The sequence below is a fragment of the Neolamprologus multifasciatus genome, chromosome 6, assembly GCF_963576455.1.
Source record: "Neolamprologus multifasciatus chromosome 6, fNeoMul1.2, whole genome shotgun sequence".
In the NCBI taxonomy this organism is placed as follows: Eukaryota; Metazoa; Chordata; class Actinopteri; order Cichliformes; family Cichlidae; genus Neolamprologus; species Neolamprologus multifasciatus.
Genome location: NC_140444.1, coordinates 4,000,729 through 4,019,457, shown reverse-complemented (window position 1 = coordinate 4,019,457; position 18,729 = coordinate 4,000,729). Strand labels below are relative to the sequence as shown.

The 18,729-nt window shown below is 37.9% G+C and overlaps 1 protein-coding gene across 1 annotated transcript in view; it reads left to right on the top strand.

Annotated features, from left to right (window-relative positions):
• Positions 1 to 3,950: 3,950 nt before the first annotated feature.
• The window catches only part of dnah6 (dynein, axonemal, heavy chain 6), a 58,441-nt gene continuing 43,662 nt past the window's right edge, over positions 3,951 to 18,729 (top strand). The window contains exons 1-21 of the mRNA XM_085163073.1: positions 3,951 to 4,005; positions 4,779 to 4,855; positions 6,631 to 6,664; positions 8,020 to 8,090; positions 8,240 to 8,422; positions 9,723 to 9,872; positions 10,464 to 10,802; positions 10,941 to 11,075; positions 11,193 to 11,286; positions 12,285 to 12,345; positions 12,552 to 12,738; positions 12,859 to 12,960; positions 13,042 to 13,149; positions 13,315 to 13,401; positions 13,487 to 13,607; positions 15,148 to 15,299; positions 15,473 to 15,625; positions 15,748 to 15,999; positions 16,130 to 16,258; positions 16,443 to 16,556; positions 18,459 to 18,602. Coding sequence (XP_085019199.1) covers positions 3,951 to 4,005; positions 4,779 to 4,855; positions 6,631 to 6,664; positions 8,020 to 8,090; positions 8,240 to 8,422; positions 9,723 to 9,872; positions 10,464 to 10,802; positions 10,941 to 11,075; positions 11,193 to 11,286; positions 12,285 to 12,345; positions 12,552 to 12,738; positions 12,859 to 12,960; positions 13,042 to 13,149; positions 13,315 to 13,401; positions 13,487 to 13,607; positions 15,148 to 15,299; positions 15,473 to 15,625; positions 15,748 to 15,999; positions 16,130 to 16,258; positions 16,443 to 16,556; positions 18,459 to 18,602 — 2,748 coding nt within the window. The remainder of the gene's footprint in view (positions 4,006 to 4,778; positions 4,856 to 6,630; positions 6,665 to 8,019; positions 8,091 to 8,239; positions 8,423 to 9,722; positions 9,873 to 10,463; positions 10,803 to 10,940; positions 11,076 to 11,192; positions 11,287 to 12,284; positions 12,346 to 12,551; positions 12,739 to 12,858; positions 12,961 to 13,041; positions 13,150 to 13,314; positions 13,402 to 13,486; positions 13,608 to 15,147; positions 15,300 to 15,472; positions 15,626 to 15,747; positions 16,000 to 16,129; positions 16,259 to 16,442; positions 16,557 to 18,458; positions 18,603 to 18,729) is intronic.

Sequence of the window (18,729 nt, the reverse complement as noted above, 5' to 3'; positions counted from 1 at the left end):
ACGGACTACACTGCCTATGATGCTACATTCTTTAGAGCTATACCTGTAGCATTCTGCCTATTAGCTTAGCACAACAACAACAAAAAGGCCTCTCTCACCCAGGAAACACACAGAGAGAGAGTGGCACCCTGTAACCATGACAACCGTAACGCTGCCACCTGGAACAACAGAACGTAGCTGTCAAACAAAACCCAAACAGTCCTGACCCGCCACAATATGAAACAGGGAAGTACCGCCGTGTAATCCATTTATTTCAACAAAGTAACTGTATTCTAAATACCACCTTTTTAAACGGTAACTGTAACGGAATACAGTTACTCATATTTTGTATTTTAAATACGTAATGGCGGTACATGTATTCCGTTACTCCCCAACACTGTCTACCAGTTTTGAACTTCCCACAATAATTCAGCTGTCTTCTGTTATTAGTAATTAAAGTCATCATCGTGTAAACTTGACCCACTAATCTTGTTGAACTTTCACTCCCCTCTCTTGGCTCGTTGATAGTTAATATGGCACACTCCTCTCTTATCTCTGGTTCTGTTCTATCCTCTCTTAAAACTGCAATAATAACTCCAGTTTTGAAAAAGAATGGTTCAGACCGTACCGATTTAAATAATTTCAGGCTAATTTCAAACTTGCCCTTCCGAGCCAAAACTCTCGAAAAAATAGTGGCTGTGCAGGTTCATATACACCTCACTGGAAATAACTTGTATGAACAGTTTCTTGTTTTGTTTTTTTTATACTTGTTTACTTGTAATGTTTTTTATTTGCCTTTTGGATTCACCAATGCCCCTTGCTGTTTTCCAGGCATTAGTTAATGATGTCTTTTTTGAACATATTTGTATTTCTCAGCTTATATATATGGACACAGCAAGGTCTTTGGAAAAAAAATGAGAATGTCATCTGTCCATATCTATGTGAAGGTCAAGAAATGGGAGTTTCACACACTGCTGTCAGATCTCCATCAAACAGGGAACTCGACGATGAGACATATGAAGCAGACAAATTGGGCCTCTGACTGTTTATTCTGCATTGATCTGAGGATAGAAAACAGAATATATTAGTGCAGTCACTAATTTCATCCCTTTTGTGTGCTTAATTTTCCATTAATGTGGCTGATTCGTTCTGTTTTTTTAATAAACATACATTTTAATACAAATAAGTAGAATTCATAAATAAGGGAAATGGTTTTTAGTACTGAATTTTTTTCAGGCTTTCGTTTGTAGTTTGTTGTTAGAGTTTTAGTAACCATTAATAAGTCCACACAGACTGTTTGTCTGTGTGGACTTATTAATAGAAAAAGAAGAACTGCGTTTATCAGAATGTAGTATTGAAACTGTAAAATGATGACTGAGCCTTTTATTGGCTTTTTCTAATGTGCCTGAATTCTTACACGAGGCAGAGCAGAATATTTTAGCCTGGATAACTGTTGACCTGATTAAGTGATGTTACACAGTGTCCTAAATCAGATTATTTAATGAAAAAGTGTAAGGTCTTGAAGAAGATTTATTTATTGGGAGTGAATCTCATCTATACTTTTATTACTTTTGTCGTTGGGCAAACTAATTTAAATGAAAATGTGAGTGTATGGTGCTGAAGAGAGACTCTAATAATTTGAATAAACACTGTCATCTTAAAGGCCTTTAACCCTCTCAAGGCAGGCGTTGCCGATTTGCAACAGTTAAAAACTAACAACCTGATTACCCCACATACATATTTTATAGTTTTTTTTTCTACTCAGAAGTACCACTGCAGGACTTGGTTGTGCATTAGCAACAAAAAGTTTAATTTGATCCTGAGAGGGTTAAGCAGAAAGAGCAAAACCTTGCAGATGCATTTTCCCTTTTGAGCAAGTTGCCGTGCAACAACAGGAGAAACTTACCAGTAGATCTTTTTTGTCCACTTTTTTACATTCAAAATCTTTCCACTAGAAAAAATAACAGAAAAAAATTACATACATAGAAATAAATTCTATAAATTCACAGTTCTGCATGTTCCACTGAATTCAAGGCCACTATTATTTCAAGCCACTAAAATGTGCTGAACATTTATAAAACTGATTCAAAGTCTGGATTTTTAAAGAATTACTGGCCAAAACCTCCACAGATGAACCTGCACTGATGTTCACAACTACTACATAACTGTGATATATGTACCACACTTTCTGTGTCTCAATGTAGTAACCGTCACAATGCCTGAAAAAACTTTTTTTCTAGACCAGCTTTTTCTTTTTTCTTAAAACAGTCTTTGAGAGCGACACCTCGCATCTGCAATGATCTGGAAGGAGTATTCAACACAACCGTGTGTGGTTTGAGCCTTCCTGTTTATGGCAGCAGATCCTCTGTGAGTCATACTGCAAGCAGATGCCCTTAAACTTAACAGAATACTTTTTATGTGAAGCTGCATTTTTAAAATGCTCTTCACTGATTATTATTTAGTAATTAATGTATGTTTGAAGACACTTTTCAGGAGCATGTTCGAGCAGCCATTGCACTTGTCATTAACTTTGCCATTCTGCTATTATGTGGTGGGTAGGTACTATAAAGCAAAAAAGGCAGAAAAAAAAATCCTACAACACATGGAAGATGTCATAGTACGGCTGTGTGGCAGACAGGAGACACTCAGACATAGGAAAAAACTAGTGATGTGACGTTCTGTATCGAGGCTTCAAAGCTTGTGTCGAATAATTGAGGCGGCGTTTCCGCGATGCGCGCATCGAGGCTTGCTTCATTTATGGAAGGAGCTGAAAATGATGACGTCCGAAGCCTCGCTGCCCGGCTGTACCACGTGACTGGTTCATGAAGTGGTTCGAACTTTGCCGCGAGATATGACAGCGATATAACTTCATTCAAAATGTAGGTGTTTGATGGAGAGTTGCGGTTAGTGAGAGTTTGGAGACAGTTTGGAGGTTTATGAGAGTGAGGAGAGAATATCAGGAGAGAATGGAGCCAGCTAAGAAGAGGAGGATGTCCTCCCCTGTGTGGGAACATTTTGATTTTATTCCTCCCAACAAGGTATGTAAATTTCTACAGAAGATGTATTTTCATAATACTGATGGTGCAATACAATTTATGTTAAGCTGTCTTTACTTTTGTACAAGGTGAAGTGTTTGCTATGTGCCAGGGAGCTGGGATATAACAACAACACCTCATCCATGCTTAGGCACTACAGAGCTTTGCATGAGAATAGGGGGAACACCGATTGTGGAGCAAGACCAGGTGAGCCATCAAATGCCATGATAATATAGCATGCAGTAATGTTACTAAATGATATAACAATATTATACAACTGTAATAAGTTATGTGTGTGATATTTATATTTGTGCTTTGTTTTTATTGTCTTTCCTCAGGAGAGCAATCTCAAATAGATGAAGACCTGGTTGGCATGGTGATTGAGGACTCCCAGCCATTTAGCATTGTGGAGGACAAAGGATTTAAAAGATTTGTTAAATCATTAAATCCTAGCTATGTTCTCCCCATTAAAAAGGTCATAAAAGCAGTGAAAATTTAGTTTTTACAGAATAAAATGTGAACAGGCAGGACTGAGGCCTCAGTGTGTAGCTGTCCATACCTCAACATTACAAAAGCACAACCACTGTCCACACCCCAACCACACCTCACCTCACAGTAAATGATCATTTCCATTTTAAGCATTTCCAAATGATCATTTTCCATACTGCCAGTATAAATATACACAGTATACTGCCATCACTACAATATACATGTTTTACACACTCCTTTTGTTGTTGACATTTACAGGCTGTGTGCAAAAGGCCACACTCTTCAAATTCATGCCAACTAATATTTTTACGTCCAGTAGGTGTCCTACTAGAGCAAATGAAGCTTCAAGAAGCTTTGCACTGGGGTGAACCAATTGGATGAAAAGCTTCAATGCTTCATGAAGCTTCATCTGCCCATCACTAATAATACAAAGAAGCCTGTTCGCAAATGTTTGTCATAGCAGAAGCCAGCAGCCACCAGCTGGCCAGGGAGCTGCTCATTTGTAGTAATCATAGGCGTGTGATTGGCCAACTGGGCCCAGACCAGCCAATAGACACATGCCAATCAACTTCGAATGGGCCAATAGGTGGAGGCTTGACACCTGAAAGATAAATAGAACACAAAAGCAAAGCCACACCTCTTGGCACGTAACATTGTTTTACTGCCTTTTACTGTATATTTCATTTAACTGTTATATGCCTGTTAAGGGGATGAAACTCATTTGTTTTTGAGCCGAAACTCAGCTGTGGAAGAAGATGAACGTGTGGAGCGCTGACACCCTGTAGTCTCATACAAATTATACGGATGCTTGCAATAACTGTATATAGACCACTTTCACTCGAGGGGTGTGTTTGGAGTAAAATGCTAAACAAGGGACGTTAGGCTGCGTTGCATGCTGGGAAATAATTTTGTTGCTAGGAGACCGTAACTCTCATTCGGTGACGGCACTAATTACAGCGCTTTGTAGCTAGTTTGACAAAGCTCTAAACACTAAGGCAGTTTAATTATTAATTTGAGAGAACAATAAGATATTCTGGTGCTGAATATTTGATTCGATAGCCTGCTTAAATACAAGGTGAGTGCAATCACAACACTGTCATCAGGCATCAACGAAGTTAAAAAAAGTTTTCTAACTTAACGGTAGGTTCAGTACAGGCCAACTGTCAGTTCGCTTCGACGTTTGCCAGCGTTTTAAGTACGTGACTTTAGCTAGTTGCATCACACTGTACACTTGCTTTTTGCACTTCCTGTCCTCTTGTCCTTTTACTCTCTCAGGGACGAGAATATGGACTCAACTGCGAGGGGCGCGCAGCCGAGCCTCCCTGGCCAAAGAAGTGTTAGTGGCTCCCGAGGTGGGTACATTATTCAGTTCATTTGTGTTCATATAGCGCCAAATCACAACAACCGTCGCCTCAAGACGCTGTATATTGTACAGAGAAAACCCCAACAATCAGACGAATCCTTGAGCGCAAACACTTGGTGACAGTAGGAAGGTAAACTCCCCTTTTAACAGGAAGAAAACATCACAAGAGTGTGAGAGTGTGGGGAGTGAGACAGGAAAAAACACAGGCTGTGGAAGAGACAATAATAACCAATGAATAAATGCAGAGTGGTGTATTTAAATAAGGTGAATGAAGAAGAAACACTAAGTGCATCATAGGAAGCCCCCAGCAGCCTTGGTCTATTGCAGTATAACTAAGCAGGCTTCAGGGTCACATGATCCAGCGCTAAACATATGCATTGCAAAAACAAATTACAGTTTTTAAGTCTAATCTTAAGAGTAAAGAGGGTGTCTGTGTCCTGAATCCAAACTGGGAGCTGGTTCCATAATAAAAGGGTCTAAAAGCCTTAAAGGTCTAAAAGGCTAGTCTCCTGTTTTACTTTTAAATATCCTAGAAACCTAGAAGTAAACAACCAGTCTGACAGCAAAGTGCTCTACTTGGGGTACTATGGTCCTATGATGTCTTTAAGAGAAGATGGGGCGTGATTATTCAAGACCTTGTATGTGATCAGAAGGAGTTTAAATTAAATTCTCAATTTAACAGGGAGCCAATGAAGAGAAGCTAATGCAGGAGAAATATGCTTAATCTCTCTAGTGCCTGCCAGTACTCTCACTATAGCATTTTGGATCAACTGAAGGGTTTTCAAAGCTTTTAGTTAATGAATTACAATAGTAACAAATATTTCTGGCACAACTTCACCTACTGCATGGAGAAGATAAGGATCTAATAACGCAGAGACTCCAGCAACACTTAAAAGTAATGAGAAACAACTTTATTAAGTGACCAACACATTTCGGCTTGTAGCCTTCACGAGGGTCATTGTAAAATGTAAAACAGTTTGTGTTTAAGTAAAAGCCAGGAAACAGAAAACAATTTCAAATGGATAATCAAACCTTCACAAATAAACCAGCTGACCAACTGACATTTAACGAGGTGGTATTGGTCATTTAGTTAAATCACAGCCCAAGTCACAGCCTTCGATTCTGGACTAAACCATTAAAGATTAAAAGGGGAGGGGAAAAATCCCCACGTCTTAACGTAATACATACCGTATTTCCCGGACTACAAGGCGTACCTGAATATTAGCCGCACAAGCTAAAATCAGGGGAAAATCCTGTTTTGTACATACATTAGCCGCACCTGACTAAAAGCCGCAGGTGTTTCAATGTTGACTTATCATATGTAAGAGAATATGCACAAAGGGAATTGTCAGGAAAGAGATGGCTGTTTGGAGACACACCCCTTTTATTAATATTTTGAAAAACAAGTTACGGGTACATATTTGCATAACTTTTTAGGTATATGTACAAGTACCGGTAATTACAAGTACGAAACATGTACTGTGCTTCAGTAAATATAAGTACAGGAACATTAAAAGAGGAAGACAATGGAAAAATGTAGTTAAAAAATATAAAAACACAAAGGTACAATTCACACAAAACCATTAATAGAAAAATCCTCATTCATGCCTCTAGGATGTAAACTCTTTAAACGAAATATCCAGAATGCTTCTCTTTTTTTTCTGACAAATTAATATTACCATCTCTTTGACTGGGTTTAATGGCTTATCAGGATTTCTTTAATTTATTCAACATCTCTTCTTTGCTCTTATTCTATTGTTCCAGACTTTCCCAGGTGTGTTTATCAATTGGCTTACAGGTAAGCTTTTTTTGAGGTGGTTAGGATGGAAACTTCCAGCATGAAGTAATGTATTCCTATCAGTAGGTTTGGAGTACAGAGATGTGACAGAGATTTGGTTTTTTTTGTTACTTTTATGTCGGGGAAGTTGATTTCTTCAGTGCTGAAATTGAGGATAGATTTGTAAGCCTGAAAAATGTCCATTTACTTTACTTTATTTTTGTACTTTGTTTTATTTAAGAGTTCTACAAACTCCAGTAATGCAGTGACTGGTCCCTTCCAGAGTTGCTTTCCTTATGAAGCAACCAGCTTCATAAGGAAAGAGGTAGATGGATATTTTGTAGACCTAGTGTCAAGGAAATGTCCCAGAGTCTCTAGGCCCTGTTCCTGGTTAATATTAGTATAGAAAGATTCAATATCAACAGTCCACAATATTATATCTGTATCAAATGGTGGGAAGTCTTTGAGGAAAAGCAAAATGTTAGAGCTATCTTTTATGTAAGAGTTCAAAGTTGGTACAAAATTCTTGATGTGGAAGTCTGCAAAACTTGATATTCTCTCAGTTAAACTTCCAATTCCAGAAACAATGAATCTGCAAGGCGGTTCTTCTAGGTTTTTATGGATTTTTGGTTATATATATATATATATATATATATATATATATATATATATATATATATATATATAAGAAATCCCTGAAGGAATGTTCATTGTGCAAAAATGTTTTCTCCCTTGGAGAAATCTCCCTATCGGACAACACCTCTTTTGTGAAGAGGTCCATTTAAAAAAAATCTGTTTCCTGGCTTTTATTTAAACACAAACTGTTTGACATTTTACAATGACCCTGATGAAGGCCACAAGCCGAAACGTGACCAACACGTTTCGGCTTGTGGCCTTCATCAGGGTCAGTTGGTCACTGAATAAAGTTGTTTCTCATTACTTTTGCTTGTGTAGTGTTGCTGGAGTCTCCGCATCAAATTAATTACAATAGTTCAGCCTAGAAGTAATAAATACATGAAGTAATTTTTCAGCATCACTCTGAGCAAGAATGTTTTTAATTAAAGGGATCTTGCGTAAATGCAAAAAAGCAGTCCTACATATTTGCTTAATATGCACATTGAAGGACATTTCCTGGTCAAAACTCCAAGATTCCTCCCAGTGTTACTGGAGCCCAGGTAATGTCATCCAGAGTAAGAATCTGGTTAGACACCATTTCTAAGATTTCTATCTGAATTTAGAAACAGGAAATTAGAGGTCATCTAGGCCTTTATGTCTTTAAAATTATAGTGAGTGACATATAACCAGTAAGTCTCGGGTAGTCAACCTCTTTTGCAAATGTTAGGAATAAGTTTGGTTTCTACTTGATACTGTCACAGAGCTGCTGCAAAAGCTTCCTGAACTACAGAAGGCCCCTGACCCACCAAAGCCTCCATTCAGAGATCCCCAGGTGAGACTTGGCTTATTAAGTTCAAATGGTAGATGGTATGAAATCCAGTTTACTGTATACCCAGTGTCATCCATGGGAGTTTTTGCGTATCCATAAAATAAATAAAATGTTAGGGGCTTTTGTATGTCTTTTGCTTTCCTTAAATGTAGGGTGTGCTGAAGAGATGTGTAAAACGAAACGAGCCCAGTGACCTACATTTAAAAGCTCGCGAAGAGATGATTTTTCCAGGTTGGTACACAGAGCCACAGCCATCTAAAAGTCTGGAGCAACGGCGCCATGAAGTTATCCACCTAACTTCTCAGCCATCCTCTAAAGATGCCACTGACCAAGAGGTATTAGACGAGAATATGTATGAAAAAAGCCTACTATTAAAATTGCAAGAGCCAACGATCTGCAATCTTCAGCTCCCCATTCTGCCGCTTTTATACATATTTAGCTGCTAGAGTAGTTTTGTAATGCAGTGCTATTAAGCTGGTTCAACAAAATATTTTATGTGATTATAGGTACTGCTGTCAGTTTTTGTTTTCCCTTTTATACTATTTTTTTTATTACATGTTGGTCATAGTTCATTTAGTTTTTTATGAGACAATGGCGTTGAGTGACATGGAGGCAAAATCATTAGATTTCTGTCTTTTTGCTAAAGGTTTTGTTGTTTTGTTTTTTTTACTCATCCTTTCAACCCTGAACCATGAAGTAATTGACAAAATTAAACCAAATGGTTTTTTCTTAATTGCATATAGTTTGCATGTATGAGCTTTAATTTGTATCATATTTGCTACACCGGCCTTTGTTGCAATTTGTTGCTTAATATTGTGTTGTACAATTTATTTAATTTGGTTTGTTTGGGTTTTTTTTTAGAAGGTGCATCTTACAGTGATAATGTAAACGTCTCAAAACTATCAAATATTCACCTGGGATTAAGGGTTTAAGTTTAATTCTGCCTGGTTTCTGGGCTAAAACTGTATCCAACTATGCATTGCTTCATTTTTTGGAATTGCATTGTCTGCACAAGGGGCCACAGGCTTAGCTCAGTGGGTGAACAGGTGACCATATTCCACATAGCCAGAGTGTAGTGGCGCAAGGTCAAGTCCAACCATTGGGCCTTTGATGGGTGTCTTTGCCCTCTGTCTCCCCACGTTCCTGTCCCCCAGTTTGTTTTCACTGCTGAGCTAGCCAATAAAGGCATAAACATGCATTATTTTCTGAAATCATGTGAATGCAATAACTGAAAAGGAAGTCACTGAGGATGTATGTCATAGCTGCATCTACTAGGAGGCTGAGGGGTAGTACTGGTGGCTGCCAGTGTTTCTATATTTAGCAGTACACTCTTTGAGTTTTTTTTAATCAAATCCAGATGAAATATTAACACTCATTCTTCTACATTTTTGTGTGCAAACCTTGGCTTTCACCAGTTCTGCACTTTGGAATGATTTAGTATATTTCAACAGCTTCAACATGTTCCTTAAATAATTCAATAATTACAGCAGTTCAACTCAAACCATTCAGCTTTCAGCATTCACACTGCATTTTCTTTAGAAAGTTATTCAAGCTATTGTTATAAATCTTTTCACATCCATAAAAGAATCAAACTGTTATAAGCTTATGCAGTTTTTTTGCTTACCTTTAATGTAGGTTGTGCCAAAGAGACTTGTGAGACCTACGAAACCGAGTCTCCAACACTTAAAAGCCTCTGAGCAGTCATCCAAACCAAAAGATCTGAAACAAAGGCACCATGAAGCTGTCCACCTACCTCCTCTGCCATCCGCTAAAAATGTCCAACAGGTATGAGAAGTTAATAGGTATGATTTTCAAAAAGCTTGACCTTTAAAATATTGTGTGACCAGTCCTTGTCTGATGTCGCAAGCATTGCACACACAGTACAGAAAGTACTCTAGTCTAGTATTTATAAGTTAAAGTTAGTTAAAGTAACTACTGTGTCATAAAAGAGGTCCCTTGACATATTCAGGCAGCTTGATAATGTAGTGGTAACACTACACACCTTTGGAGTGGGAGTCGGAAGTTCGATTCCCACCCAGTATCCGTTAAGTAAGGATCCTGGTTAGACCCCCCATGCTAAAAACCAAGCCCTGGAATGGTGTGGCTACTTCTGCAGCCTGTCAGCAGCTCAGACGCAAAACATTTCACTGCGTGTCGTACTCTGTATGATTGTGTATGTGACAAATAAAGCTTGTTTGAGGAATTTGTGACTATGGTAGCATATTTTACATTAAAAAGCAATTTAGTGCTATAGTACATCAGTAAACAATATCTATAGTGTACAGTGAATAGGTAGTTCCAAAATATGTCTAAAGCAATTTTCTGTCATAATTGCCACTATAACTGGAAAACTTAACTTCTCTCTTCTTTTCTCAGCCCTTAAAAGGTGTGATGTCAACCCCTCCTCTCCCAAGGCTTCCCATTAAGAGTTATATACAGCGGGACCCTACTTCCAAATCTCAACTTAATGAGTACCACAGTACTGACTTTGTTTTGACTGACAGTCAAACTGTGATTTCGGAGCCTGATGGTGATGATGCAGGATTGCTAACTGTGAAGCGCTGGGAAAAGAACAAATGCAAGCTGCGATGCATCCCCTTCTTTGCACGCTACAGACTATGGAAACCTTTCTATGTCTGGCACAGAAATGTTCGTGCCAACAAGATGACTTTGGCCAGGGAGTCACTACAAAAAAATTTGTTTATTGTCATTCCGGTATGTGCACGTACAAACTGAGGTCTGTTTTTAGTGATCTCTAAATATTTTCAGAGAGAGAAAGTCTTTGAATTATACAGATTTTAATAAGAGTGTGGTTCTTTTATCATGTTCTTTACATTTGTCTATGTTAATCAGAATCTAAGTCCTGCACTGATGGATATTAGGAAAATGTGCTGCCAACTTATTGAAACAGGCTTCTGTCACATGAAGAAAAAGTATGCATACACACTGCAGGAATTCCAGGACAGTAAGATCAAACAACTACAAGAGGTGCAGTTGTATAAGAACGTTTCATATATATATGTGTATGTATATACTGATATTGTCTGTTTCATTACATTGGTTATAAGGTTATTATTACATTATTGCTTTCTTTCTTATTATCAGGCATACAGCGACCTGAAGGGGTTTCATGAACTAGTAAAGGAGGAGACAGTTTATACCTGTGGCCGCTACTTGATGGATGCTAAAGCTCGTGTTGGTGCGTACATGATGTGGATACTATTTAAGACACATGCTGGTGGCCACGAACTAATTGCCACTGTGGCTATATAAGCCACATAGGTTAACCTTGGTTTGAAGGCCTTTCTGAGCAGGTTGGAACTGGAGAGATAGTCTCTTCACTCTGAGAATCTGGGTTACAATGTAACCAACTGTTCTCTTTCATCTCTCTGTCTTACATATTTCATATGTAAGAGTCCATATGAACTCCATGTGTTCATAGGCTTATATGGACTCTGTATAATTCAAAGACTTCCTTCAGTGGACTCTGTAAGACACCATGAGGAAACCAAGCATATGCAGCTGTTCAGGCAGTTCAGGCATTAGGCTAGACCCCTGCTGGCCACATGGGCACAGTCTGGGCCTAAGTAATGCACACACTTACCATGGCCACCCTCTATAGGCATATTTATTCCACAACTTAAACAGGTGTCGTCCACTGGGCTAGCCATATTCTGTGTGGGAAATGTGCTGGAGTAATTTGGGTAACAATCACACGTCATATACTTAATGTTATACAGGTTCTAAAAACTATGGGTGCGATGCAGTTTTCTGTCGCTGCAACTGTGGAAATGTGACTCTGAGAGTCAGGTAGCACAATGTTTTTTTGTAACTGTCTGGTGAGTTGGGTAGGATGAATGAAAGCAGCCTGACTTTTCCTCCGACTGGCCAGATTTCACGTGGCAAAAATGGCTACGACAGCAGGTTGGTGAAGCACCCAAGCTTTTCACTAGTTTGTGTAGGGGGAGACAACAGCCATCTCTGGAGAGGTCGGGGTGACCGGCTCTCTTCTTACAATTTAAGCAGACATGCTGATGTTACGTACACTACACGCATTATAGGTACTTAAAGAGTATCCATGCTGCGCTGTGGGGATGTAGGTTGGAGAGATCGTCTTGACACAATAGAGAAAGTTGATTTGTATATCCAGATGTAGATCACAAAGTTCAAAGCCTGTTCATGCTCGTTTTGTCACAGAACAAGAAAAGAAGATCGCATCAGGGACCAACATGTCTTTTTTCTTCAACCACGTCATCCAGTGGGTGCATTTTATTTCTCTCTTTGCTTCCCAAAATGTAATATGTTTTCTGTATTGATTTGTATATTAAGCATACTGTACTTTTTTGTTTTAATAACAAAACACTCACATAAGTAAATAAGCGAAATGGCAAAAACACAGAACAGATAATCATGGCTCAAGCACATCTGTCACACTAACGACGTCTTTGTTTCTTACCTGCCCAGCTTTGTTCGACTTGTTGACTATTTGGTTATCACCACCTTGCACAGCTGTGCAGTGAATGCAGTGGATGAAATACTGACTCTCCTGCAAGTGCAGGCAGGTCAAACACCCAGCAATGCCATCATTCAAAGCTGGACCCTTGACTCAGACGCTGCCACTGACTGTGCTGAAAAAAAGATGGATAAAAAGGTAGGGGAATTATTCAGCACAAGTAACTGTAAAAATATTGCATTTATTTCTGTAGCCACGAGAAATCGAGATGTCAAGAGAACACATTCTTGTTTATGCCAATATATGTATCTTCATCAGACTATTGAGTCAGAAGCTCCTCAATTCCATCCTGTATTCATGTCTGAGCTGATCCTGGACACAAACAGCTTGACTTATAAACCCTCTGAAGACAACTTCCGGGTATGATTCGTTTTTACACTGTATAGTTTTTTGTTTCTAATCAGAAAATACCCATCAACATTATGTTTCTATTTCCTACAGAAGACTGTTGCAGATTTTATCAACCATTTTGAGAACATGGTGACGTCAGTTAAGAATCTTACTAAAGATCCTATTTTTAATTCAGTGATTGAACCTCAAAGGGGTGAGGTTAGTGACGTTTTTCAATCTATTTCAACATATTTTCAACCTGCCCTCATATTTATATTTAAAATTGTCAGATTTTTTGATATGATTGAAGTATTATGGTTATGTTGAATTTTCATTTGCAATTAATATGGGATTTTATTTGAATGTTTTATATGTTTCTGGAAGGTGGTAAATAAATATGAAAATGCACCCTCTTTGAAAGATATCCTAAACAATGACGTCTACCTGCAAAGTATAAAGCAAAGCATCCAGGTCAGTGTTTTTACCGTGTTGTTTTCCTAAGGTCTCATGGCGTCCTGATAGCTTTGAACTGAGCTGATGTATTTTTCTCCTTCAGAGGTCATTCCAGATTGTATTTGCTGCTGCAAACGTGTACTCGCACATGTTCGAGCACTTTCTGAGAATCTACAAGGAGAATGAAAGTTTGGATCTGGATGCACTGCAGGGACAGGATCAAGGTAATGTGCAGTACATCAGCATCAACACTGTTAGAGCTTTCTGTAAATTTCTGTGTTTTTTCTCTTTGTTTTGAAAAGATAAAGGTTTTATTTGCCAGATAGTTGGACACTTAAAAACAGCACATGCATGTGTTCACTGGGTGTATGGTTGAAATATGACAAATGTCCTCCCTCATAATATGCTTTTTAATATTTATTTAACTTTTGCATTGATCCTTTCGGTCCTTTCTTGGCCTGCTGCTTTTTTTTGTTATGGAAATGTTTTATAGTTTACTGCCCAGACAGGATCCATATGACTCAGTGTGATTTCAATTGTGTCCTTACAAAACATATTTCATTTTGTCTTTTAATACTTCAAGCTGTCACCAAATTCACATTACCTTCAGAGACCATTACTTATTATTATTTCTACTCCATTAAGAAAATTATTCTCTTCTTGTAGCCAGCAGTCAGTTTGCAGCAATATTTTGTTTTAGCATATTCATTCCACTCTCTGTTGAAGCCTCCATATCTAAGATCATAGCTTGGATCATAGACCCCACAGTTTGATTGTTCTCAGCAAATTAAATTGTTCTGCACAAGTTTGGCAGAGTTCTCTCTACAGGTAAAAGTCAGTGTACGTAAAGATAAGGACATGGATATGACATGAAATCTTTCTTATCACTGTAGGTTTAGGTAACAGTACAGGGTCAATCAATTGTTGTAGCCTATACTATATTGATTTTTTTCATTCTTAGTTTGATGGTTGTTATGTTTATTTTAGAACACCTTACATTATAAATGCTTTTAATAGGGGAGAGGATAGACTTTAAAGTTCTGATGCTGGTCTATAAAGCTCTGAATGGTTTAGGACCAAAATACATCAGTGACCTCTTGACCCAGTATGAACCTTCCAGATCCCTCAGGTCATCTGGATCCGGTCTTTTATCAGTTCCCAGAGTCAGAACCAGACACGGAGAAGCTGCATTCAGCTTTTATGCTCCTTATATCTGGAACAAACTCCCAGAAAGCCTCAGATCAGCTGAAACACTCAGTTTATTTAAATCCAGGTTGAAGACTCACTTATTCTCAGCTGCATTTAAATAAAGCACCAAATCTGCATTTAAGCTTAAATTTCAAAACTTACGTTTTAACTACTGATTTTATCTACTGTTCTGATTTTATCTGTTTTGATTTTATATACTGTTTTGTTTGTTTGTTTGTTTGCTTGTTTTAATCAATTTTAAATCATGCTTTTTATTTGTTTTTGTTTCTAATGTCTCTGTAAAGCACTTTGAATCACCTTGTTGTTGAATTGTGCTATACAAATAAACTTGCCTTGCCTAATATTCTTGGGAAAACGTTCGGTCTAAAAAGGCAAAATGGGGATATTGGACATGTTTCTGAATAGGAGAAAATAAAATAAAGTCACAAAGAATAATAAGTTAATAAGTTGTACTTGTTAACTTATTGTTCTTGTGGTTTGTTTACAAAAAGCAAAGAAACCACAAGATACATGTTATTTCCTTTTTTGCTGATTATTCTTGATTTTGTCTCACAGATTTATCCTTCTTTCAAAAAGCGCTCAAGTTATACCCCACACAGCAAAAGGAAGCCGCGGGTATTCGGCAGAGGACACATCTCGGTTTACTGGTTGTGGACAAAGGACAGCTCAAAGAGAAGCTCGTGTCATCTTCCCTCCGAAATCTGGAGGTTAGGATTAGCCTATCTGCACATGCATGCAATACACTCAATAAGTTAGTCCACTAAAATGTAATTTTTTTTTCCCATTATTATTTTGTTTTTTGTTTTTCATCTAAATTTTACTCTTGATTGTTTTTGTGTAAACATTTGGAAATGTTTTTGACCATAAAATGTGATTTAAGGTCATCAATCACATGCTCACCCAACTCGCTAAGAGGAAAGTAGATGCCAAAGTGATGGAAGTTTGTGAGGCCGAAGTTAAACTAGGGTTCGGTCCCTCTACTACAGCTCAGCTGGCTGACTTTCTCACATTTGTGGATGAGATTCAGGAGAGGGTGAGACGCTCCTGTTTAATAATTAAATGCGATAAACCAAAGAACAGCAGCTTGTTTTCTTTTTCCACAGCTTCCTTTCTCTGCTTTACTTGACTCCACATTTCCATTTTTTGTTTTGCTAGATTATAGAAATAAAAGAAGAGCAGAAATCAGTATCCAAAATGTACGATCTGATCAACACGTACTCAGTTCCCACACCACCAGAAGATCTTGTGAAGTTTGCCGCACTGGAACCCTTTATTGAGTCGTTAAGCTCCGTCATGCTAAAGGCAGTGCTGCAGCGGAATGGTACTATGGAAAAGTTTTGCAGCTGCTTGCAGAAGGATATAAAGGAAATCAAACAGGAGGACATGGAAATCCTGCTTAAATTGCAGGTATAAAAAGATGATGACTTTGTTTTTAATTTTGTTGTTATTTTTCTTTTTAATAATGTTAACTAATGGACAATTTAAAAAAACAAAATACATTTGGTATAATTAAAAGCTTGTGGACTTCAATGTGTAGGATCCACAAATTCTAGACATCAATGCTGATTCATCACAAGTGCATCTGCTGTTGAGGGAGATCAAGATTTCCATAGAAAAGCTACAGGCCAAAGCATCCTCCTGCGTAGCCTACCAGAAGAAATTCAAGGTATTTCTTCTTTCAATGTAAACATATTTCATAGAAAGTAGATCAGGCCATAACAGTTTCAATGTGTGCTAAAAAAAAAAGTGCTACAGTAGAGAACTGGTCATGTTACTTTAATTTTGTAAACCAAACTTCTGACCACCTGAAAACAACTTCCTCTCCCATTCTCTGTTTTTAATTAATAAAGATGGAGGTGACCAAATTTGAGTCACTGGAGCAGCTAACGGCAATGTTCAAGCTAATGCAGTTGCTCTGGACCTCTCTGGAGCAATGGGACCCTTTACAGAACGGATGGCAGCAGGTGAGGTGCAAACGTTTAATTCTATATCTACAGCAGTGAAAGTAATTCTTTTCCTCACTTACAAAGAAATTATCAGTCTGTAATTTATATGGTACTTTCATTTAATAGAGAAACAGAATATCAAGCAAGAATATATATTTAAACACACACACAGACACATTACATCAAAATTATAAATCGGTTTGCATGTCAATTTGTGATATAAATATTTGATCCCCTAAAATCCAGCCAGAATACTGATTCCTGTTGATCCACTGTGTGCACTAAGATTGCAATCAATCACAGATACATCTACATGATTCAGAGAAGCCTTTGAAGAAATTGCTGCGGTTGGGTAAAAGTAATATCAAGCTGGGACATTTTGTTCCCTCAGCCAGAACACTGTGGATGAATCTTCCAGCATGACAATAGTTTAATAGTTAATAGTTTAATTATTTATATAGCACATTTAATTACAACAAGAGCGTTGACCAAAGTGCTGTACAAGAATACAACATACATAATAAAATAACTGTACAAGAATACAACATAGCTAATAAAACAACTTAGAGTATTAAAAGCAAACACCAAATATAAATTAACAAATAACTCTCATGCTGTATTAAAAGCCAGTAAATAAAAATGCGTTTTAAGATAAGATTTAAAAAGATTGACAGTGGGAGCCTGTCTGATGTGTAGGGGTAAATTATTCCACAGCTTGGGCGCTACGGCTGCAAATGCTCGATCACCTCTATGAACCAGCCTCGACCTTGGTACAGCTAAAAGCAAAAGATCACTTGATCTAAGAGATCTAAGGGGGGTATAAGTCTGCAGGAGTTCAGATAAATACCCGGGAGCCTGTCCATTCAGGGCTTTGTAAGTCAACAATAAAATTTTAAAATTAATTCTGAAGCGGACAGGGAGCCAATGAAGGGAGGCAAGTACCGGGGAAATGTGTTCGCATCTTTTAGTACGTGTCAGAAGACGAGCTGCAGCATTCTGGACCAACTGCAGCCTTGCCAGGCAGGTCTGGCTAACTCCAGCATATAAGGAGTTACAGTAGTCCAGCTGGGATATAATGAAAGCACGAATCGCTCGTTCAAAGTTTTTAAAAGATAAAAATGATCTCACCTCAGATAAAAGCCTCAGTTTGAAGAAAGACCGCTGTACGACTGAGCTAATTTGTTTTTCAAAGGTGAAATTGCTGTCAAATATAACCCCCAAATTTTTGGCATGTGATTTGACAAAAGGCTCAAGACTGTGCAGGTTAAAATTAGAAGTATTGGGATTGCCGCTTGGTCCAAAAATTATCACTTCGGTTTTGTTCTCATGATGAATGAGTCTAACATACCACCGAGGCAACAATGGAGCAGCTAAATAGGAAGCACATTAATGTTATTGAATGGCCAATTCAGTCTGTTGACCTGAATCCCGATAGAAAATCTATGGAAGGAACAGCCATGCGACTGTTAAGATACGTCTAAATCTCTGGAGGATTAGAGAGTTTTCCATTAAAGAGAAGTGGGCCAAAATCCCTCCTGTGTGCAAACCTGGTGATAAATTACGAGAAAAATCTTACCGCTGTGCTTACCAACAAAGGTTTCTCTGTAAAGTACAAAGTCATGTTTTTTCTTTGGGAACAAATACTTTCACTTAATGATTTCAATTAATTACATGCAAAATAATTTATAACTTTTATGCACTGTTTATTTATATGGATATTTAGATGATATTCCGTCTCTCTCCATAAAAACAAGACACTATTCATTTATTTGTAAGTGAGCCAAGTTACAAATTTAGCAGGGGATTAAATGATTATTTCCTCCACTGTGTTGCACGTCTGTCCATGCATACACTATAAAGTACAGTTTATAAATGAATGCCATTAGCTCTGCTGTGTTCTTTCATTTTATCCATCACTAGAGCACACTTCAACAACTGGACATGGAGCAGTTTAGCTCACAAGTCAACAAATACAACAAATACGTCAACCAGCTTGAGAAGGGTCTGCCACGTAACAATATAGTTCCCTGTCTGAAGAACAAGGTGGACGTGATGATGCACAGAGTGGGTAGAAAAAAGTGTTATGAAATATCTCGTGTTTTTTGTGGCATGGATAATGTTGCCAGCAGCCTCTTTATAAAATCATACCACATTAAAATATGGGCTGAAAGTAATAGACTGTTTTTGTGAC